This window comes from Haemorhous mexicanus, chromosome 2, assembly GCF_027477595.1.
Source record: "Haemorhous mexicanus isolate bHaeMex1 chromosome 2, bHaeMex1.pri, whole genome shotgun sequence".
In the NCBI taxonomy this organism is placed as follows: Eukaryota; Metazoa; Chordata; class Aves; order Passeriformes; family Fringillidae; genus Haemorhous; species Haemorhous mexicanus.
Window position 1 is genome coordinate 50,298,683 of NC_082342.1, and position 25,211 is coordinate 50,323,893.

The 25,211-nt window shown below is 38.0% G+C and overlaps 1 protein-coding gene across 1 annotated transcript; it reads right to left on the bottom strand.

Annotated features, from left to right (window-relative positions):
• Positions 1–915: 915 nt before the first annotated feature.
• On the bottom strand, positions 916–24,627 carry MTMR6 (myotubularin related protein 6). The gene is made up of 14 exons (XM_059838762.1): positions 24,512–24,627; positions 20,489–20,605; positions 18,450–18,612; positions 17,366–17,523; positions 16,543–16,671; positions 15,374–15,508; positions 14,105–14,237; positions 9,348–9,457; positions 8,162–8,287; positions 6,894–6,943; positions 5,892–6,092; positions 5,230–5,364; positions 5,024–5,150; positions 916–3,270 (listed from the first exon to the last, which is right to left on the bottom strand). Exons 1-14 carry the CDS (start codon positions 24,533–24,535, stop codon positions 3,010–3,012), a joined length of 1,869 nt encoding a protein of 622 aa, XP_059694745.1. The 5' UTR covers positions 24,536–24,627; the 3' UTR covers positions 916–3,009.
• Positions 24,628–25,211: the final 584 nt, after the last annotated feature.

Sequence of the window (25,211 nt, forward strand, 5' to 3'; positions counted from 1 at the left end):
ACCTAAGGAGACTTCCTTAAGACAAACAGAACTGACAGGTGCCAAAGTCTTGCAACCTATGGAGCAGAATCAAAAGTACCAACTTTCTGTCTGGACATTATATTCCCAATCAACTGGTGAGCATACCGACCACAAACTAATGACACAGCCTGAAAGAGAGAGTTCTGCACATTATTTTAATCTGTATGAGGTGCCTTTCAGTATGTAACTGTTCTTGGAGTAGCATATTCATGATGAAGAAAAAGCTCATCCACTGAAATTAGAATTCAAATTCTTTCTGTTCCTAGGCTTCTGCCACAATTTTACAGTCAACTTACTTGATTTTTTTTTTAATCCTTCTTGAAGGACACAGAACAGCCCCACTGTGCTGAGTCTTGGCCATCCTGCCAAGCTTTCTGTGGAGCTCACTTGACTACCATCTATTCACTGCACCACAGGTCCCATGTGCTTTAGGTAGTTTTGGCTTAGGCCTAACAGCAAATGAGAAGAGACAGATGCCTCTCTGCAGGAACCTTCCTCACTGGTGACCCTGGGGGTTGAGCTGGCAGGGCTACCTGAACCTTACAAAGTGGTTGCTCTACAAAACAGCCTTATAAAACTCTATTTACATATTAACTGAAGTAAAATATTTACTCCAGATCAGGAAGTATTGTATTTTTTGATCAAAAAACAAGCTCAGTGCCTGAGCAGTTTTATGGCATTTTAAAGGTGACTTAACATGCCTACCGTGATTTAAAATAAAAACACATTCCAGTTCCTTTCCCTAAGAAGTGAATTCTGCCAATAAAAAGGACCTGAAGACTGAAATAAACTCCAAATAACAGTACTGAAAGGGAACAGATCTCTCCAAAACCCTTGTATGCAGGGGCACTCAGATGGCTGTTAAAGTAAAAACAACATACAACGATATTTGCAAAAAAAGCTTATTATAATCTTTTGAGTCTATAAACTCTAAACAATAAATAGGAAAAGTGTACATGGCACACCAGAGCAGCTAAGTATTAAAACAAGTACACTTAGTACTTGGTAACACTTACCTATATTGTCAGCAATAAGTTTGTTTCACTACTGTGATATAATACAAGCTTAATATACAACATGTTTTTACAAAGGAAAACCACAGAACAAATTTAATACAGAAGGTGAGGGAGAAGGGGAGACAATAAATAACAAGGCACAAAAACCTCTCTTGCTGCAACCCTGTAAGGCACCACTTGTGCAAACATGAAACTATCAAAATCTGTAGTGGAGACATTATTCTAGATATATTTAAGTAAGTGGAATATATTTTAAATGTGACACTATGCTTATATCTTTGCAAATAAAAATGTATGTTTCAAAAATCAATTAGTGAAATGGGTGAATTAATAGCCAAGTACAAGAGTCCCAGCTGTTTTTTCCCAGACAGATCCACAAGTGCACCTTTATCTTGACCTATACTGGCCTTGCTAAGAGTCCTGGATCCAATATGACGCAGAGGGAAATGCTGCCAAATTATGTCAAATTGTGCACACCAGTAATTGTGACAAAACACACTTCAGGGATTAGGATGAGAATGAAATTATTTTCCTTTGAAACAAAAAATTATTTAAATCAAGACGTAAACGATTAGTAGCATTAACCTAACATAATTACAGATCTTAACACCCAAACTTATAATTCATACCTCTGTTTAAGAACTGGGCACCAATATTTTTCTTCCTAATTCTCTTACCTGCTTAGAAAATCTATCATGAGACAAATTTCAGAAAACCTTCTCCCTTACCAGAAGGTTACATAGTTAAGCACACAAACTGTGAACTTCCCCCTTTTTTCTTATGTTCCGTGGTCTGTACTGCATCCTGCTAGAAGTAGTTTTTGTCCTGTCTCCAAATACATAAAAATCTCCAGATACTAAAATTACTTTAAATATACACAGGTTGGACAAGTTTTTACAAGATGAGAAGGGTTTTCACAAATAACCAAAGTTTTCTTCTAATAAAACATTTAGGAAGCACTCAGTTTCTCATTACCTTTAGACACATGACTTTTTTAAACTTGGGAACAACTTTTTCCAAAAGTTTTGCTTGCATTGTTGCACCTTGAACAACAGCACAGCACACAGTAAACAATCTGAATGAACTTGATTATTCAGTTATTGTCTAGTTTTGTTCTCTTATGTGGCATATCATTTTACACCTAAATACCTTGCCACAAATCAAAACACTTAAGGTCAGACAGCCTGCAGCTTTAATGATGCTCAATCTACTGAGCTGCCAGAGAGGAAGATCAGGTCAATCTATTATATTTTAAAGAACAGAGCAAACTGAAGAAAAAAACAGTCTCAAGTGATAAGTTAACATTCATATAGCTATTTGCTGAAAGGCTGTGCCAGCTTAGGCATGCTTCATTCTTTCTATTCAGTCCTGTTTTAAGGATATAAAAATTTGAGCAAATACAATGTAAACAGAGCCAGGTAGACTGCAGTAGTAAAGGACAAAATCATTGATCTGACAGTTTTAAGGCCAACTATTTATGATCTGAAATACGTCATACTTTTCCATGGCACTTAATACACTGAAAGTTAGTACTGGGTGACACTAAGCAAGGGAATACGTATTCATATGAGATATATACACATAGCCTCAGTTCCTAAAATAGAAAGTTCAAGTTTTCTTGTCCAAATAAAATCAATTTGTGAAAGACCATCTGTGGTTTCCTATACTGAATAAAGTAATATTACTATTTAAATCAATTTAGTGCAAACTGACCTAAGTCCAAAGACATAACATTCCTTGATTTTCAGTCACTACTTACCAAATGCCCCTATTTCTTTCAAAAAGACAACTACATCTTTTTTCCCCCCTTCAAAGAACAGCAGACACTTGACAACTAGCATGCTGTTCTAGTCTACATTAACAAAACTTGCTGATATACAAATCGTGCTTTGGTCATGCAGCACAGACCCATCCTGAAAATGACCCATCTCTCCATTTAATCAGTCTACAAGAACACAATGCCAGACGTCAATTAGCAGGTCATCCTGGCCACGCCGTACTCCAAGCTGACAACGGCAGGCTCGGCTTTGGAGAACTCGGACACAAGTTCGCTGTAGCGATTGTCTGCTGTGTTGCTGCCCTCTATGGTTCGCACCGCGTCGTTCACTGGCATCGGCGGCTGCTCCTTCTGGAAGCACGGAGGAGATTTCAGTGCCACGGGGGCAGGATGAGCCGTCTGCTCCTGTTCCTTCACAAGGACCGCATCTGACCGCCCGTTTCTCTGCTTTATTTTCTGAAATACAATGAACAGTTACTAACAGCGGGCATGACTCTTCACGGATGATACTGTGCTTTTAAAGGAAATGTATCCCCTTCTTTTGCTGGCCAACTCAGTGTCTCTGTTACATACCCTAGCTTCTTCCCCACAGTTTACAGCTCATGCTACAAGCACTGCTGGCTTCAAATTTGTAGAAGGGCAAATTTGTAGAAGACAAATTAAATTAAAGAATGCCTATTAATATCCCTAGAGAAGGAGAGGTTACTCCAGGCTTGCCCCTTGTTTGGTTGCTATCAAGATGGAAATACTTTCTGGAGCAGAAGCAGAGGAAGACAGACCTTGGCACTGCAGCTAGCAGGGATCTTGCAATCTCTTCAAGACCACGAGTCTCTTAGTGACAAAGCAACTTGATATCTAAAGCCCTTCTATCTTTCCTAAAAACCTTCTAAAAGAGCTTTCCTTTAGATCTAAAAAATGCCAATAGTTTGGTCAAATGCATGAATACTCTAAAAAATGTAAACTAAAACACAGGAAAGGAGAAAAGGATCTACCCTGCCAGCATGAGCAAGAGAATAGAAAAGATTAGGATGAAGGGATTTTTCAGTTACATGGTTTGGGTTGTTTGCTTACTTCATTTTTGTTTTTAATTCAAACTCACTCACCCAATAACTGTGAGGTTACACTAGTTAACTGAACAGATTTGTTTGTTGATCTGTTTGTATTTTATTAGAACTGAGACTAAATCCAAAAGACTGGTGTCTCTTGGCATCAACTTGTTATAGATGGAAACAGCAGTAACAAAGTGGACATCAGGATTTCAAACAACTACATCTCAATATCTCTCAAGTGACAAATGTAGGCTCAGGCGAAGTTAATATCATGGAATGAGGTTCTAGAAAATCCAAAGCTGAGACTTTACTTTCCTCTTGCTTATTCTTTAGATTGCTTTTTGAGTTTTCTTCACCTTGTTGATTCAATTGTATAAAATTTTTAAAATATGAAATTAAGACCTGAAACAGTATTAGATTAAGTGACCTGCATTCATTACTTTACAGTAGGATCAGTCTAATAAAACCTTCCCTCCTAGAAGAGCTGTACTTCCCCCCCCCAGCATAATATACAGGAGTTGTGTTACCATTTCTGTCCACACGTAAGTATTAAGACTGATAATCAGAAGACTTCTACATTCCTTAAAAGGCATTATTCTGAAGTTTCAGCACCTTAACTGACTGTAACAGAAGTATCAATCAGCTTTTCCTGGCTGTTTACTGCAGCACCTACAAGTCAATTATAGACATCTGATCTCTGGATTAAGCCCTGTCTTCATAAAAACTTTACAATGTACATCACCCATAATTATGATGACTTACAATAGCATGCACCTGCATATGAAGTTAAAAGAAGGACAATACTTACTGCTTCCATTATAGTAGCTATAATAGAAACAAAACATTTTCGGTCTCCTTACTTTAGCAACACAGCTGTAGCTACATGGACATCTTATTATCCAAGATAGTTTAATGTAGGCTAAGCTTCTGTGAAACTTGCCTTCAGTAAGGCTTTGATAGTAAGAGCTCATTAATAAAGCAGAATAAATAGTGTCTTAGAGCACTCATCATAGAAACAAGCAGTGAAAGTTCAAGTCACCACTCACAGAGCAAGTGCTAGGCCATACAGTGGTGACATTCAGGTGAAAATCAGCAGCACTGTAACAACTATAATCTGAAGAACAGGTCACAAGGGCACACACATGTTTTGTAATACTTACAGCTTCCAGTTCTTTAATGTCTTCCTCCAGTTGTTTATTTTGCTCACTTGTATTCATGATTAGGTTGAGCACAGACTGCCTGGGATGCATACTTCGATCAAACTGATGATACATATTTCTCCAAAATCTGCACAAAACGCACAGTTTTAAGTATGCAAGATAATGACAGAGCTGAAGAAAAGATAATGTATCTTATTTAAACTTACTTAAAATTGAATGATACTGTATTAGGCTCCAAAAGCGTTAGTTCTGGAGAAAAGTCTGGATTATACAGAGGATTCTGGTATTTCTTCTGTTCAGCCAACAGGAATGGCCACAAGGAATAGGTCTTCTCTTTTAGTCTTAAAACAAAAAGAGTTAGAGGTCAACAACTGACTGCAAGCAAACAAGCAGAAGATAACTGCTTATGATGTGCAAGTTTTGCCTACTTGAAACAAATACTTTTAAAATACAATGCAAGAGGAACTGATAAAAACTTCGCAGAAGTTTCCCAGCTAAATGCATTAAAGATATCTTACTAATACTTCTAAATGAGTAGCCTCAAACAGGCAAGAATTGCAAAGTTACCTAAAAAGAGATTGGGAGAGGAAACGACATGATACCTCCTAACTTAAGCTGACCTACTTTGAGAGGGGAAAAAAACAAAAATAACCAGATGAGCAGGAAAACCTTAACTTTCCCTATGAAAAAGAAGATGTGTTTTCTACCAGAACTAGAAAGGCTGTCTTCAGCCTTCTTCCCTGACGCAGTTCGACATAGGTTTCAGTACTACCAATCCTTCCTCTACTCAAGCCTAAATTGAAGAAGATTCTTGCAAGTTCTTAGCCTGCCAGAACAAACAAAGACAGATTACAATGTGTTTGCTTACTTTAGCTCTTCTCGTTCTTTTTGACAGTTTCCAAGGAAGTTACCAAACTGGCATGAATGGACATGTTCATGGATTTGAAGGAGGAAAGCTTCATTGTATTCAAAGGCTTGTGGAAACTGCTCAGTCAGATTCCACACGCTTTCTAAAAACTGGGTGAACACTGGCGAGATCTCTTTCGGATCACCATCCAACTGACAACATCTGAAAAATATTCCACAAACAGACTGAAACTGGTTTAAGTTAGAAATCAAGAAAGTCTTAGCTGCAATTGTTTTTAAATGACAGCACCTTGATTTGATGCTAGCTTTGATTTAGAAATTGAGCACCTAACTTCAAGAACTGGGGCAATTTTTGAATAGAAATAAGTCTCTTATTTGACCTGTTTTTCTGACTTGTAAGTAATCACACATCTATATTAAGGACAAAATAGCAACATAAGACAGTTAAGTTCCTTTGTGTCTAATACTGTCACAGTCAACATATGGAGTATACCAGCTAAAGCAAATTAATAAGCAGCAAATTCCAGCAAGGCTATTGTCATAGCTGATGACAGGCAGATCAAGGGAAAAACAGAACTCTTAACATTTAAGACTTCTAAAGGTAGGTGTGACTTCACCATCAAAGTAAACATAAATGCAAAGTTATCTTTAAAGATACCAAAACTATGTGTTTCATATTGCCTAAATAGCTGGGATGTAGCTTTAGATTGGTTTTGTACTGTCGATACATCAGTGCAGACCTTGCTGCAGTCATCAACTTCTGCAAGCAAGGCACCCGTAGCACTAAAAATTTACATCTGCAATATAAATCAATTATCCAATAGGTATAAACTGCAATACACTGTAGACAGCAGGAGAAGTGCCTTATGTACTGAAAACAGCTTACTCATTGCTGGACTGGTGCAGTGTGGCTAGAAATGCAACATCTATGAGCTGTCTTTTGTTTAAGAATACTTAGCTCAGTTTGCTGTGTACACAATACTATATCAAAGGAGTGAACTACCTGTCAGAGAACTTGTGCCCAAAGGAGATCCAGTCTTTCTCTATCAAGACCTAGAGGGTAAAAAAACCAAAATCTCATGTAAAATATTACTCAATCTTACACCTACAGTATTAAGCCCACAGGTTATTGATATATTATACTTTAAATCTGAGTTGAATAAGTTACAATAGAACAACTATTTATCACTTTGTAGCCTCTTTATTTTCTTGGAAGCTTTTCACAATATTTTCAAAGTACCTTTGTAAAAAACTAGTAAAAAAAGTTAAGCAACTTGCTAATCAGGTAACTGATAATTTTAAGAAAAATGTTGCATGACTTCTCTAGTAGGTTATTAACTTCCTATGGCAAAGAATAAGCAAAGAATAATGTTAGCACTGCCGGCCTACTATCATAATTTACATAAAACTACATAATATATTATTTCTAACATTTATAACAGTAAGTTTGCTCATATCAACACTATCTTCTTTTATCACTTTGGTCACACTACCAAGCACCAAAATGGACACAGGACCTTCACAGAAATTCAACTGAAAGCAATGATTAATCAAAACCATAAAAGATCAAATTACTCCCCTAAAGATTCTCACTATTCATAACAAATTATTCCTCTTCTAATTTTTCCTCAACTTCACTTTCAGTGCTTGTAATATTTGTGGCAGTTAGTTCCAAACAATACACTGAACTAGTTTTATCCTTGAGGAGTTCCTATAACACCTTGCCTTGTCACTGCAGAACACTTGATTTTCCAAGTCTAAAATTTGGAATAATCGTAGTGAAATTCTTCTCTCTATATATAAAGATGAAGAAATTTAGATTGCTTAGACATCTTTAAGTCTCTATGACCAGGGGAATTGCCATATTCAGATTTTTAAAATGTTGTTTTGGAGACAACAGAAATGTTGTTTTACAGCAGCACAGAGCTGCTGTAATTTAGTATGTGTGCTACCTCACATAAGCACTTTGGAATCCTTCTATGTCATAGATAAGGGACTCACTGGGATGCAAAAGGCAACCATTGCAACATTTCTGCAGAGTGACTAAAGCAATTTGCTATTTGTATTTCACTTTTTCAGATTTTAAATATTTTTTCAAGTAGCAAAGCATTTCTGTATGAAATACTTATCAATATACTGCAAATCTCACTTTACACCTTAAACTAAAAAAAAAAAAAAAAAAAATTCAGTATGTTTGCTCCCTTTCACACTCAAACATTTTACACCTTTTCTTTACCAAGGAACAATTCAACATTGCAATGGTCTGCTTACCATGAATCCTTTGATTGTTCTGTAATAGGAATCTAGCAAGAGAGCTCCAAGGGAACAAACTTGGGAAGTCCTATCCCAGCCATCTGAACAGTGCACCAATACACTTGCACTCTCAACTGCTATTGCCTGCAAAACACAGTTGTTTCTTAGTCAATGTTCTTTTCTAGACGGAAATCAAAAACTAGTAATTAAATAAAAAACCTGTATTTATTTCCAACTCATACCATAGGCCATCTTATTTAACAAAGCTAGAAAAAATGTTTATTATGAGGAAAAGATTTAATAGTATCAAAAAGTAGGAATTTGTCTCCATAGAAGTATAGAAAACTCCTTAAAAAGAAAAGAAATCCCACTACCACCTTTGCATCAACTAACCTCTACAGGGGTTCCCAGGTCTCTCTCTCTCCCCCTTACAAAACTAAATTTACAAGAAAACCTAACAATAATTAGCTAACACATTACTGAGTACAGATTAAAAAACCCCAACAAAACTACATCAACTCATCATTAAAGATACCATTCACTCATCATTATGCTACATAAAAGTAAAGGCCTAGGAAATGCTCATTAGTTTCAGCTTGTGTTGGCCCAGACATTTTTGAGGGTCATCATTAGGACAATCACCCACTTTTAACTGAGATAACTCCTTGTTATTTCACCTAGCAAAAACAAAGATCCAGGTTTTTTTCTTTACCCCCTACTATCAGATCAAGCCCTTGGCTTTTTAAGTGCTTGGCAAAGGCAATTGTTCCTCTGAATTATTCACAGAATCCTATTTCCTTGCCAAATGAAGTCAGCATAGCCACCTTGGCTGCTCTACAAATTACTGCCCCAGTTCTATTTTTCAGAGTACACTAAATAATAGCTTGTTCCATCCACCAGCAAACTGGTTACACTTTTTAAAAATACCTAGAGAACCAGGAAGCATAAGAATCCCTTTGTCTCCCAACGAGATGAGCAAACAGCATTCAAAAAATCCCAGAACATTGGCTGGAATGTTTAACATCTCCAATCATAAAGAAACACATAATACTTTAACAAGCATATTAGATGTACTGGTATATAATACTAAACATCTATCTCCAAAAAGGTCAACTGCAGAATTTTACACATTACATAATATTAAGCATATTTTTTTTGGTAGGAAGTCAACTTCCACCAAATTAAGAAGTAGTATGCAAGTTACCTTGGCTAGGAAGACAGCAGCATCCAACACAGCTTTGATGTGACGCAGCCATCCAGAATTCTCCAGACCAGACAAAAAGTCATTGACAGACAAACCCCTTGTGCCACTGACTGAAAGAAACCAAGGGTTAAAAAGCCTTAAGCATTTGTGCACTTGCTTGCGCTCAAGCACCCTGCAATGCTACAAGTGCCTACACCCTGCAGTGAAGAAAGAAGAATAATTGCATGTTGTATCTAATCCCCTATGCTCTGAGTTGAGTGGTGGTTTCCTGGAAGATTTCTAATCAAATGGTTAAGGGAGGGTTACTACAAAATGTTCTCCAGTCAGAATTCAACTCTGTAGAACTATATAACCATGAGCTGCAAGAGTAAGATCTTTGTGGTTTTTTGACAAAATAACATCCCAAGTAAATACACTGGTTATCCCACCAGGACCTTACTCTTGTCACCATGGAAGGCAATGCAAATACCAAAGACTCACTGGAAATACTTAATTAGTTCTAGTAGTAGGGAAGCAGCTACAGCCAGACAATATACACAATTCAGAGGAGTCACACTGCCAGAGTTTCGTCACCTCCACCCTGCACAGGAGGATAAAGTAAGTGCAGTACAAGAACACAGGGATGAATGAAATCCACTGAAATTTTGTCTACCTTCACACTTGACGCACTACATTCCTGACTGATCTCTACCATTCTTCCCTAATATACTTGGATCCTGTAACAATGTCAATACAGAGAGCAAGGAAGAACTCAAATTAAAGGAAAGATGCTTTGCAGTGTGGCAGCAAGAGATGCAGAGGTAGACTGAAAGGTTCTCACATAGAACCAATTCACATGTAAGACAGATAACCTGTTTCTTATACAATTTTGAATAACAACTCACACAATTACCTTACTATTCAAACATGACAAACTTCTGGAATTAAAAAAATCTGCTAACATAACTTCAGCTATGTGTAATTCTAAGAAAAGACACCCAAGGCTCCTAGCCACAAAAATACCTGCCTCTTCTACAGTAGAAGCCTACTTTCCACTACACTTAACAGCTAGACTTGATGATGTTAAAAGTCTTTTTCAACCTAAATTATTTAATGATTCTAAAGCATTGCTCCCCAAATGAAAATAAAAAGGTTTTGTAAATGAAAATCAGCAGTAGGGATACAACAGCTGCAAAATCATCTTTATCTCTGGCCATGGAAGGAAGTGAGTCAGCAGCAAAAGCTGAGAACAAAATTCACCAAATAATTCTGTGATGCAGCTTCATATTCAATCAAGTCCCTCAATGTAAGGAGGGCTATAAACTCAAATCACTGCTTCCAAGAGCTTTCCTGTATCTGCACTAGATGTTTCTCAGCTTTCAGTCAAACAAGTTTTGATACACTCCCCACTGCTCAGGAAGATTCAGAGTGCCAGGTGCTGCTGAATACTGGAAGAATGACAGGCTTCCAAGTAAGTACTGCAGCTCCTTTTCTAAAACCCACAGTACTTCATCATCCACAAAACTAACTAGCAAACCACAGCACAATGAGGTAATAGAACATCAAGAAACCCCAAGACAGAAGACCTACTTTTAAAGGTTAGTCTGTAATATCAGTAAAAGAAGTAAAAGCAAGCTAGCTTTCCCCAGTCTTTGAAAGGCACCATTAGGCAAGAGTTCTGCTTCCAAAAAATCTGGCATATGGACAAAATAGATGAGAATGTGAGCTAGCTGAAAGGACCAAGTCATTCTCTATACCAGTGGTTCCATACACTTGACCAGTCACAACAGTTCCATACACAATCAGTCACAAACATGTTCACCACTCTGTGGTAAAGGAAAGAAACTGAAAATAGTCAAGTATCAGGAAATCCAAACATCTGCAGAGAAGGGACTGGACAGACAAAGCCATGTCCACAGGTATGGCAGTACACCTACGCAGTCTGTAACTTATGATCTACAGCACAAGCTTTCCAGCTAGAAAATAAACAGGCTTCCAGCCCTCAGCTTGTTTTTACCCAGATACTGCTGTCAAAATCTGCTTTTGATCTGAATTTTCAGCTTGGCAGAAATATTTCACAACTAGTAATTCCCTAGCTAGATTTCTATCATTTATAAACCAAGGCAGAGATAGGAACACATATGTTGAGCCCCAAGAGACACCTTCCATTTCTGTGAATTAACACAGGCATTTTTATACTAGTTGGTGATTAAATAAAATGCATTGGTACTGGTCCAAGTCTTAAATGCTGAAAAAAAAGTTATTTTCCAGTTCCTTATGGTCTTTTAGAAGGTGAAAGAAGATTTATGGTACCCTTTATAGTACCAGTCAGATAATTCAGCTACTTCACAATAAAAAGGATTCAAGATAGTTCTGCCTATATGGATCCCACCATAAAAAACACAAGCCCTACATGCACATGAGCCCCAAAACCTCAATGTTCCCTCGCCTGATTGTCATTATTCATGCTACTAGCAAGCCTCAGACAGCAGTTCAGGAGGTGACCAGACCTGCAGAGTAAAGCATAGCAGGTAGCAGGCAGGGGCATTTTTTAACAAATAAAAAAAACTAGATAATCCCTTGCCCTATACAGAAAACTCTACATAACTCACAAAACCCTCTCAGTTTACACACTTCCACCATCAAAATATATGCAACAGATTGCAACATCTGTTGAGCCTTTTTCCCAAACATTTTCTGCAGAAATGCTCCCTTCTTGACATACCCAAAACCCTTTTGCTTTTCAGAGTTCAATCCTTTCTGTTATGTAACATTGTAATTTAAATATATAAAAGCTGAACTTTGAATTTAGTGTCACAGCTACAAATTAAGTCTATGTGAAGTTTCTCCCATGAGTGTTGTCGTCTGCTCAGCCATAGAGTCATCATGTTCATACTGAAGAAAACTATTTTAGAAAAGCTTTGAACCACTGCATGCAAGATATTTAATTAACAGCTGAATCCAAAATGAAGACTACACTGTAAATCCCCCTAGCATGCCCCATGGTGTAGTCCCATTACAAAAGGATGTTGGGAAGGATTTTGTCCCATGTTCGGCTTGCCAGTGGAATTTTCAGATTCTGAAGGAAATCAGGCAGACAGGCACAGAGCCAAGAAGCAGGACACACACCAAACAACGAGTAACAGTTGTTTGTTATAAAAAGCCCAAACAACTGAGGGCAGTCCCAGCTACAGCGGTGCTCGAACAAACAGCGTCATTGGTATCATGCTCTGATTTGAGAACATCCAGTCCAGCACATTCAGGGGAAGTGAGTACACAGAAGCTAAATGGCATTTTCCTCATTTTAAGTTGTGAACCATTTTCATGGCATTTTCTTCCTGATCATCCCACTGACAGCACATTTCTACAAGGGGCTGAAGAGTAAATTATTGCAGACATCCCTAATTTTAAGGGTCCTTTCTACCCCCAAAGGTGCTCCTACTTCTAAAGTAGCATTCAGCAAAACTCGAGGAAATCATACAGACTGAACAGAGGTAAAGCAACTGTGTTCATTTACCAAAAAAAGTTTTGTGGAAAACAAACAACAGAGATTACTCATTATTTTGACCAACAGTGTTTAAACAAACCAATTCTTCACACAAGGAAAAACTAAAACATATTCCATATCCTTAAATAAAGCTACAGACACATATTTAGTAAATATTGCTGGTGGGATGCCAACTCAAATGGAAGGAATATGAAGTCTGTGAAGCTTAACTGTGTGATGCACACACTTCTGCATCAGACATTATTACACAGGAGCAGGCCTCTTAAAAATTAAAACAACAATCAAGTTTTATTAGCTAGTTTCCTAGAATTGAACATATTAGTAAGAGAAAGGGGGATTATGATAAATCTAAAAGCTCAAGCTCAGGATCATGCTTCTCATCTTTCCTTTAGGAAAAACACATGCAGGAATAACCAGAAAGATTCATATTATGAAAGCTCAGCAGGATTCCATGCGCAGTGCCTGAAGAATAGGTTAGTAGCACATCCAGGATCAATGAAAATAAAGATTACACCACTACTCTGTAAGATTTCTTGATCAATGTAGCAGCATGTCTTCATCAAAATAGGCTTCCATACAAGTGTAAACCTTCTCTGTCTCCGGAAATACTTGCATAATTCCAGAAGACAAGCACTTACACATGTATTGTGTGTCAGATGTGGAAGCCTCACTTCGCCAGTATTCTAATCTCAGAATCCACAAAATGTCTTAAATTTTCTCTCAGCTGTCTACCTAAAAAAATATTAACAGAATTATGAACACACTTCTGCCTTTCAATTTTCTCCATCAGGAGGCAGGCAGTGGTATGGTGAAGTGGCTCACATTTCCCCCTGCCCCCTTCTCTACAAACACCTACAAGCACACAAGTGGCTCACCAAGTCAAAGAGCTCAAGTTTGGTACAGACCATATGCCCAGTGTGAATTCTGTGGAACAAAGTGCCCCTTGGAGAACTGATATTCTGTAAATGAAAATGTATCTACAGGCACACACTTGGAAAACACAGGAGTCTTTCTCACTGACATACTAACAAAACTCACTGAAGACATATGTGCCATTCAATTCTCTCAAAATAACTCCATTCAGTTGGGTTTACAGTTTGAAGGTCGAGGTTTAAGGTAATTCATTGCCACAGAGCACATCAAACTGCTACTAAACACAGAGCTGGAATAAACCATAGAAATGCCAATGCAGTTTGTGTAAGCTGTTATTAAAGACTTCAGAAAAACACCCTGCTTTCAAATACGCTATTTTAGTACAGTTAAAACATACCTTCCAGGAGTTTTTGCAAGCTAGATCTCATTACATGAATATTTTCAATGCCAACAAACTGGAACCTAATGTTTGAGTAGTTGTCTTCATTCTCATAGCCCTTCCCAGCAGCTCTGTTAGCCATTGCATTAAGCTAAAAAGAAAAAAATAAAAACACTGAAAAACATTATTGGAATAAAAAAAATCAAATTAAGAAACAAAAGTCAAGCAATTTCAATTGAATACATTAGGAAAAAAACCAAAAAAACACATAGTATAAACAGATTCTAATATAGTTTGTGGCAAATCAGCTGGAAAGCACTGAAGTATAAGAAAAGGACAGTATATACCTATTAAAAAAAAAGTAGTCTATATTTAGAGCTGACATATCTGAATAATGCATTTAGAAATTTCCATTCTCTTCTCCAGATTCCTAACTAATAAGCCTTTATTTGTGTCCGAACATTTTTGAGTAAAGACACCACAAACATCTCACCTACAAAGGAGAGAGTAAGACCCAGACATTTTCAGCTCCTGTGTTCAGACACTTGAGGGAAATTAATACTAATGAAAAGATTTGAAGATGGGTCTATAGAGTGAGAATCAGCCACACTCTGTAACAGGTAATAACATAAATTAAATAACAGAATTCAGTTTGTTTAGACAGTGATGAAATATGACGGTGAGGCACTGGAAAACATTGCCCAGAGAAGTTGTGGATCCTGGAAGTGTTCATAGCCAGATTGGAGAGAGCTCTGAACAACCTTGTCAGAGGTTGGAGATGATGTTTAAGACTTCTTATAACTCAAGCCATTCTATGATGACCTCAAAATACCAAAACAGAACTTCTTCCACTTCCTCGCTTTTCAGACAGTTTGTACAGATCATTTACACAGAACATCGTACTCTCCCATTCCAAAAGAAACCACATCACAGCTCACCATTTCCTGAATTTCATTTCAAACAGTCAAAATTGTCTGGATCCCATTCAACTGTTCACTTCTTAACTATGATTTGAGTAGATTTTTAAATGCCCCTCTCAAAGTGTGCAGCATGTTCAGAGAATTCTAGCTGACTACTGGGACAGGTTCAACTGTCCAGCTGAACCTTAAACCCTCTTCAAGAAAGCAAGTAATTGAAACATCAGAACAGAGAGGCATGACCATATTTTTACAACATTTTTGCTCATGATGGACTCCTACTTGGTTCCAAATTTTTCAGAGTTAGATTGTATCTCTGCACTCAAATATTTAGGAGGAGAGGCTTGTCTGCAGCACCAGAAGAATGTACCTTGGGCCTGGTGTCCATGACGTACATGTAGCGATTTGAAGGATTTGCTTTACTGATGGCTTGCAACATGTGCTCATCTTCCAGGCACCTGGCACTGAAACCTGAGAGAGGTTGACTGCATCTGCAAATTGCAGCCTGCCAGAAACAACAAAGAACAAATCAGCATCACTTTAATACCTGTACTTGAAGTGCTTTGCAAAATCTCAAAAGACACTGAAACAAATTGTTTTATTCAGCAGACAGCACCAGCAAACTGAATAAAGTTCAGGCGTTCCAACTTTTTAAGCACATTCCTTGGAAATGCTGAAACACAGTAGCTACAACTTAAATCTAAATATTCATCCAAACAGTTTTTCAGGTTTATCTTCATGGGCAAGGTATCAGTTATATAATTGACATAAAAACTCACAAAAGTACAGACTGGAAAAATTATACTTTAGGAAAGCAAGCTACTCCCTTAATACAGAATGAATTATGTGTTGTTTTACTAAGGCAGGCGTATTTTATTATTGCAAGTGCAATTTGTTATCATCTAATGCAATTTTTGTAATGGAATTTCAATGATACGTTGTATTTCAGAAGGAATCAGGTACATCTTCCAATATTCAAATAATGATGTAATTATGTTCAAATCCATCTAGTAATTTCACATTCATTCAGAAAAATTCTTTAACTCAGCAAGGTGACAGTACGCTCCTTCCACTGCTGAGACAGGTACATGCTGCTTTATACTATCCACTGCAAAATCTTATTTCCTACCCTGTAGAGCTTTTTACCTTGCAAATAACTCCTTGAAGAACTAATGTTTTTATTTTGTTGGTTTATCTGTTTGGGGTTTTTCCCCTACCATTTTGACCTAACATATTTCATTCCTGATGTATCAAGGAAGACAGATCCCTTAAGAGAAACCTATCCTCAGTTAGCTTAATGCTAGTTTCTGAAAACTTTAGTAGAGTCAAGTGATTACTTAAGGATTTCTTTTAAACTAGCTAGGCTTACTCCACATCCTGTTAGGCATGACTCCTGTCAGCTGTATTCAGGGTTATCCTGAGTCACACCCTTGCCATATAAGTCACTGTACTTGAACCTCCCCACCAACCCTTTAACTACTGTCAAGTGTTGAGAAATACTTTTCAGCACTTTTACAGCAAAAGGAAGTCACACTATACCTCTTTATTTTTATGATAATATGACAATACTGGGAATCTTCCTTTGCTTCTGAACTTGGAGCTACCAACAATTATGGGCTTGCTTGCAGTTCTGGGAACATAAAGCTCTCTAGGATAGGTTTCACAAATCTGAAAGACACAGATACACAAAAAGGATTTTATAGGAAAGACACAAAGCCTAACCTAGTTTTATATTGTATTCAATTTGAAAGATGTAAGGTGAATTAAGACACAAAAGTTAAACATTACCATGTTTCTTTATACAAATGTAAACAACTCAAAGGAGACAAGCCATGGATTAAAGTAGTACAAACTGGTATCAAGTTACACAGCCAAGCATCACCATACCAGCACTTACTCTAGAGAATGCAACTTTGCACTAGAATGTGTTTCAAATAAAATACTGAAATTATTTCCCTCATTTTTAATACTTGAAGACTACATAGTAAAATGAAATCTAATCTCAGAATCAGCCACACCACCACAACCAGCACTGCAAAATGCTGTAGTAGAATCCTGCTCAGTTGAGAGACATCACAAAGCTGCAGAGCACCATAATCACTGGGGCTGGGCTTCAAACAGGTAAGCATCTCTCAAAACAATCCCAAAGAACCCACGCATCCATGCACACATGCTCTCTCAATTAGGCTGGGAAAACCTTCAATCAGGAAGTTGTGAGATTGCACACTGATTAAGGAGTTAACTCTCTCTACCTGCAAGTTTTTGCTTATATAGCAAGCCAAGTGATTTGCAGTAAGCCATTTTCTATAGGCCTCACCAGAAACAGATGCAGAGCAGAACATGTTACCATTACAACACTTACCTTGTAATCACGATTTGCATCAGACAACTGCCAGTAATCATTTGGCACTCCCATTCTCTTATATTCTTCTGCTAGATCAATAAGCTGCCAACCTTTGACTTGCTCAGATTCATTTTGTTTTGGATTATAAGAAAAGGCATACAGTTCTTCATATTTTGCTAAAAGGTAAAGAATATGTAATGGAGAGAAAGTCTCAGGCTTCAAGACTCACAGAAGTAAGACTAAATAATAGATACTTGACATGCCTGAAAAATCTATTCTGCAACTATCCTACAGTTAACTGATAATTACAGATACCTAGTCAGAAGTAGGTTATGAAAGTTTTCCTGGGTGTGCTTGACCTATTTCAGAACAGACGTTTATAAATCCATAAGGGTCACAAAATGAAGACTTACAAACTTAAGGCAAAAGGCAGAATTATTATTATTAAAAGACTTCACAGAATCTGAAAGAACAAACTATTTTGGGAGGTAGGAACTAAAATTTACATCTACTGACCTTAAAAAAAGGAAGTTTTAAAGTTTCCTTAAAAAAGAAAAGCTTTGAAAAACTTTGTTTTTCCTAGTAGGCCATTTATTCATGACAGATGACATTTTGCACTGTTCTAAACACAAGGCAGAAAATGCAGAAGACTGTACTGACACAAGTCTCTTGTAAAGCTGAACTGGTTATGAACGTTATTCTAGCATCAAAATTTCAGCTTTATTTTTGAAACTGCATTACATTAGTAACAACTGATTTGCTTAGTGGGTTTTTAATCTATGGAACACACAATTAAGAAAGACTATACACATTTATATTCACAATTACAGGAACACCACTAGAAATGCAAAAAACCACGTAGGGATCTCTCATTCTGTTAAGGAATATCAGTGACATACAAAAGCCAGACAATGCAGCTTCTGAATTTTTATGCAGATTAATATTTAATCAGAAAATCTATTTATATATCAAACCCATGTGAGACTTTATATAACGTGTGTTCTAAAAAAAAAAAAGAAAAGATAATTGGTTTACACACATACACACCCCAAGTTGTTATCCATGCATACACTGCAAAGTCTTTTACAGCTGCAAGAATTACCTGTTCTTGAGAGCTGAAGCAAAGAATTATAAATGTCATGACAATCTCTCTCTCTGGGTACAACAAAGTGAACTATCCTGAAGTTCTTGCACTGGATGACAAGGGGGCAGCCAGAAGTAGTCAAAGGAAGTTTTTCCACTGCAGCAATGTGATGATGTAGTATCTGTGACATACAAAAACTCACAGAGTAAGCATGCTGAGGAAAAATAAGAATAGCATACTACTTAGATCAGCAGATGCAAGACAGCACACTAAATGATGCTGAATATGGATTTTGACTAATTTTGTCAGCCAGTTATAAAAAGAAATACATTTAGAAGCAGAAATCCAAGAATGCCATATTGATCAGGATACTTAAACGTATAAAACTTTTGTTATTCTCTTCTGTCATTTTGAAGCGTCCTTCTGTGTGCAAAACTGAGATGTAAAATTCCACTGTAGTTGTTCAGTTTTCTTTTAACTTTGTTAACTGATAGGCTTATATCTCATTAGGCATTATCAAGACAGGGTATCTGTATTTTTTAAGGATCTACAGAAACATACTTCAGAATTTTCAAACAAAATAAAGGAAGTAAGGGAAAATAATTAAATGTATTGAAGATTTCAAAATTCCAGTATTTAACGTACAGATGGAACAAAGATAAGAAAAACATCTCCTATATTACCTACTGTACTAGATAAACACGACAGTTTCCCAGCTAAATGTTTATGACCACTTTAACAGCACTGTCACAGCAATGGACATACAGAAGCCCTCCACAGATTTATGTGTGTGGCAAATCTACACGAGATTTAGGTAAATACATAGAAAGCTGTTGAACAGCTGTTCAACTCAGGGAAGAAAGGCACAGATACATTACCTCAACTGAACAAGATGTTCTTGACAGAATTTCAATTACCTCATTGCAGCAATCAAATCCTCTTGAACATTGATCAGAATTTGACTGGCATCTGAAAACTATGCTGCCAAATATGCATTTACAAAGAGACTATCTCGAAGACATTATGATAATTATACCTGGTACTTGCATTACCATCAGAAATGCAGTACTTGGAGTATGGGTTCAATTTCCCCAAAATGAAACCTTTTAATGTAGTGCATAGGGAGACGCAAGTAAGTAATGCTTCTGAATCATGCTGTCCCCAAAAACCCAATTTGTATGAAAGGGTAACAGTTCGGTTTGTAAAAAGTAGTATGTTGTATCCAAGAACAAATAATAGAAAAATTAATTTTCTTGAAAGCACCATGTGGCACTTAGATAATCAGGATACAGGATTAAGGGTAATCAAGGAAAATACACCTACAGGGAAAAAAAAAAAATTAACAACAGCCAGGGAGATGCTATTTCATCCTGGAGGATGAAAGACTTAAGGCACTTACTCAAGTCAGGTGGCTGGACTCCAATGGGAGTCACAGCTAGATGTCCATATGTGTGGCACCAGGGCACTAAGCACAAAAACTAATGGGAAAGCACCAGTATTGTGCTTTGATTGCACAATACTGGTACTGGTCAACAAGAAGCTGCAGCCCCATCGGAAACCTTTTATTCCAGAGACAAATACTGGTGAAGAAACAGCTGCTTACTGCTCTAAAAAAGTGCATGTTATCTTCAATATTCCCCAAACCTGAGATCTTGGCATTTTTGCTATCTCATTTAACCTAGACAGAATCTAATTACAAGGTAAGTTAACTCTGAAATTTTAAACCTGATGCTTAACCTGTGTATCAGTCTCCCACTCCTGCCTCAGAATTATGGTGCAAGTCAGTTATTTAAAGAAAACCACCACACATGCATTCAGAAATACAACTGCAAGCTACAGAAGAAATTACAGCAGCTTGAGGAAAAGTCAAAATTTTCAACATGACCTGATTTCAACTGCAGCAGTGTCACGCAAGAGCATAACCTGTGAATTATTAACTTATTATGATACCACAAAGGAGGAGAGTAGAAAGAACATTTTAGTAAACCCCAGATCAGGAAGAAGAAATGTATCTGGAGGACCCATGCCTTTGAGCCACAAGCAATCATTATCCTTACCCACGTCTCTCTCTGGCTTGAATCTATGAATAACAGATGAGTTGCTGTAAGGTACAGGGTTCCGGTCAGTGACTTATTGCTCGTGCTGAACCTATCCAGTAATTTCACTTGCTCTACCTGTAACAAAAAAGGGGAGGGGAGAACAAAAGTTAAGTTTGAATTTCTGTAGAAATTTAAATTCTAACTTAGCAAAGGTTTTGTCAGTTGGCACAATAATTTTGAAAATGGTAGGAAACATAACACAGCACACACAAGGCTATTCAGGCCAAACTAGAGTGGTCACAAGCTTTGAGACCAACTAGTTCAAATATCCTGTTTCAATACAAAAGCATTGAGCTTTTTTTTGTTTCAGTTTTTTTTTTAAATAAGAATTACTGATACCTAAGCTTTTAGGCTGCTTCCCCAAAATACAGCAAACACACACTAACAGTTTCCTGGTATGGAGATGCCAGCACTGAATTAACAGCTGATCTCAGCAACATGCTTTATTAGCTGTTTGTACACTCAATGCCATAAAGACTATGCTCTCCTGACTTCCATTTTAGCTGTGTACTGTCTTTTATAAATTCCCCAACTTCAAAAATCAATATTATTATACCCTTGCCTCATAGTCAAAATACATTCTTAATGAAATGTAAGCATTATACTAATAATTACAAAAAAATTCCTAAAAATTCAAGGACTGTGCTGGCATTTAAAGCAGATAATTCATGCTTGAGCCTCGCAAGGGCCAACAACTCCTTCTGGTATTCTATCAACATTGTTATCGCAATCCTATGGAAAATATTTCAAAAGAAAAACTATTTCTAGATAGCCTGTATTTTATCTGCTCCTCCTAACTCTGGGCTCCACAGAGTGCTCTATTTAAAACAAGCATTACACGATTCTTTGCGTGCAGGAACAGGAAAGGAGTGTGGCAAATGGCTTATCTCCATGCATTCCTCTATTTCTTGGCAGCACTGTCTCATTAATGCCAAGTTAAAGCTCTGTGCTACCATTAAATGCATGGCAGAACTCCAAAAACTTCCATACCAGCAAGACCAGCACCCAGAGGAGGCGACAAGGAGAGCCTACATCTACTGTGTGGCTGATGTTAAGCAATTTTTAATTCCTATGTAGAGATGTATTTACCTACTAAAAGCACATACAAAACTGAAAAAAAAATCAGGTATTTATGATCTAGAAAGGCCTAATTTTGCTTTCAAAAGTTGAAAAAACTTCATACAAAACAGAATGAAGGAAATACAAATATATACTAGAAGTCAGCACTATGATAATATTCCATATTTCAGTTTAGAAAGCAAAAAAATTGGAAACTAGATGCATCAGTACATCAAAATACATTATGCTGAAACCACCAAGTCCTCAGTTTAGTGCAGCTTAAGTGAATACACCACAGCCAAAACACAGAACCCATACTGGGCAGATCTGCTACAATAATTGCTCCAGTACCTGACACTGCACCTCCCCAGCAAATTGAGAAGTGCACAGAAACTGCCCCAGCTTTGCTCCAGTAATGCAACCCACAAAATCCTGGCATGTGAGGTTTCCTTCTCCTCCACTTAATAAGGCAGCTGTCCTCAAAGCTGTATTTCTACATTAGATGAGGACAGGCATTAGTGCTCCAACTTCCACTTACCTAGGTAAAGTCTACAAGAATTCTGAAAGCCAAGTCATAGATAAACTTTTCTTAAAGACAACTGAGTTAGATTCAGCCTCCATGAATGACACATTCATTTAAACTTGACTCAGATTAAATGGGTACTCAGCTTATTATACACTTTTTCCTTTTGCTGTTTGATTTGATTTAGCAAACTAAGCAAAGCTTTCCATCTCCAGGAGAAAAAATTCAGCAGTATTTTCACTAATACAGATTCGACTTCAAATATGCTAACAGGTTTGATTGAAGAATTTTCAGTTTTTTCTACCACATTTTACTTTAAAATATCCTTAAGGATACTACCAAGATTAATCGTATGACCACATATTCTTTATTTCACCACCACATTTGATAAACTGAGTTTAATCATTTGTTGCTACTTAAATATAAAACTCTCAGAAGTGACTTTTAAGTTGACCTCACTTCCTTATTCAACATAAAATCTGTCAACCAGTTTAATTTCACAAAAAGCTACACTCAATTTCAGGTAGCTGCGTGGACAGTTCTAAAGAAATTTTAATTTCAACGTTCCCAGCAAACGGAAGTTGGAGGAGGTACAAAACCTATTCCATCACCTTCTCCTGCAGATAACAGCTGCGATGCACAGCAGTTAATTAATGCAAGACTGCACTGCTGTTTCAAGCTTATTTCTCTATGACTGAACTAAACTGAAAAAACAGGAATGCCACCAGATTAGAAAAAGCAGGGATGTCTCAGAACAGCTGGCATGAGATTCAACTTGAACCTATACACAAAGTGCATCTTTAAGACCCACAATGCAGGTTGTACTTTACTCTTCTTGCTTCCTATACCTCTAATGCTTGCCTATACACATTTTAATGTATCTGGATATTCGATAAAAAAACAGCTTGCAAAAAGCTAAGCAAGCAACACAGCTGTAACAAAACAAAGATCGCACTATTTCTTACCATTACACTGTTTTTTTAGAATGTATAATTTTTTTGGTATGAATTATAAAAATAATCGCTTCAGGTAGTAAGTCTTGTATCTTACAAATTGTCTTCAGGGCTCATTTCTCTCTTTACTTCTATTTTACATGAAGCATTTTTTTCCCCAGCAGGGCCCCAAAAGCACAATGCAGAAATACAATCACCTGCAAAGAAGTCAGCAACCTGGAGCCTTTCTAGTCTCAGTTTCAGGTCTGAAACTTAAACAGATATTCTGATCATCAAGACTCATTGGCTTTAGTCTAGCTTTTATTTTGGAATCAGCTACTGACTGTAACAATAGCATATTAAATTTCCAAACAAGGACTTTCATGTTTGTAAACAAACAGCTGATAAAGAAAATCTTTATCTCAAATCTGTCAGCATGATGTACTAATAAAGTGCATCTAATTTCAGATTAATAAAGTGTCACTAATGGTAGCTTCATCTAAGACTTTTTTCTGTTTCACATATACACATGTACATGAAAAATAAAAGCAGTTATACACTTTTATATAAAAGTTATGTAAGTTATTACTCAAAAAATTTAAATCGCTTTCCTTTATGTAATTATTGGTTGTGAATCTAGTACTGAGAAATGAACTATGAACGCTCAATTTTTAAAGATGTCTATAAATCTACTTTAAAGTCAGACTACCCAGTTCAGGAATTAATCACAATTCCCAGGACCCAACAGACAGGGGAATCTTTTCAGCAACCTTTGCAGTCAGGGATGATGAGCAAGGTGAGAAAAGTACTGTTAGAAATTTAATTCTATAGAAGATGAGGCTTAAAAACTCACTTAAAAATTAGCCACAACAAGAGAGACCTTCCTTTTCCATCTTCATTATACAAAGACTAACACACTAATAATAGGAAATAAAAGTCACAGAAGTCGGAAATGTCAGCTACAGCTTAGCTGACATATTTGTAATAGCCTAACACATTACACAGGCACTGACGGCCTGCGTATTTAACAACATATACTGGAATATTCAAAAAGGAGAAAACAATTCGGTTGTTTTCACAACAGATTTGCCTCCAAAACTGGAAAAAGTTGCACGGAACCATAACCAGAGCACACAAAACAACAGCAATCCCCTACCAGCTCGCTTCTCCTGTTCCCTACTCCACCACAAAAACCCCTACACCGGGATTTTTAGCGTCTTCCCCTTATTACAGACATAGGGCCACACTGGAGCAGCACGCAGAGAGCCCTCCACCCCTTCCAGCGGCCCGGGCCGCTCCAGAGCCCCGCGCGGGGCGGCACCAGCCACAAAACAGCCGGAGGCAGGGAAAACAACAACGCCCTCGCCCGCAGCGGACGCGCCGGGCTGGGCTGGGCGGGCCCTCCCGACCGCACAGTTACCCCCGCTCCCCTGCCGCGCCTCTGCCGTGCCGCAGCACCAGGAGTACCTTGGTGGTGCGGATGTGCTCCATGGCGGTGCGCGCTCGGCCGCGGCCGCCTCCGTCCCGCCGCCGCCGCCACAGAACCGGGCCGGCGGCCGCTCCGGCTGCGCTTCCGGGGCGGGGCCGCGCCGGCAGCGGGGCGGGGCCAGCGCCGCGCGCCCCCGCGCGGCGGGCGGTGGGAATGGCTGAGGGGCGGGAGCGGCTGGAGGGCAGCGTGGGAAAATGACGAGGAATAAAGAGGTAACTGTGAGGAACTTATAAGGGAAAACACGGTTCTTACTCCCGGGTGGAACACGGTCGGCGCACCCGACCTCCCATACACAGCACAAGCTAAAGGGGACTAAACGGAGGGTGGAGCAGAGGGGAGACCCCGCGGCCAGGCTTAGTCGAAACCCTTGCAGAAGTGGGAATTCGGTGGTGCTTTCCAATTGATAATCCACACAACAGCTGAAAACCAAGGGAGATAAAGGAAGAGGTGCTTCTGTTGAATCAGCAACCACGGCGAAATCACTCTCACACACGTTCCCATCACCAGGTTATTTCAGATACCTGCCTGCCTCTATTCTGCGATACCTGAAGGATGACCACCCTTCACTGACTAAAATGTATAACTAAAGTCACTCAGTGTCCACCTAGATGTAAAGAAATAATATTAAAGCAAGGTAAGAATGAGAAGTTAGGGAAGACTGTGTTGTAACTTCTGGGA

Bases quoted from the DNA above. Each gene is read 5' to 3' on its own strand.
- MTMR6 (XM_059838762.1), bottom strand. From the start codon at position 24,535: ATGGAGCACATCCGCACCACCAAG. The intron at 14,238-15,373 runs GTACATTCTTCT...TTTTCTTTTTAG, and splicing joins TCATGGACACCAGGCCCAAG to CTTAATGCAATGGCTAACAG. The intron at 5,365-5,891 runs GTAAGCAAACAC...TTTTGTTTTAAG, and splicing joins AAAGAACGAGAAGAGCTAAA to ACTAAAAGAGAAGACCTATT.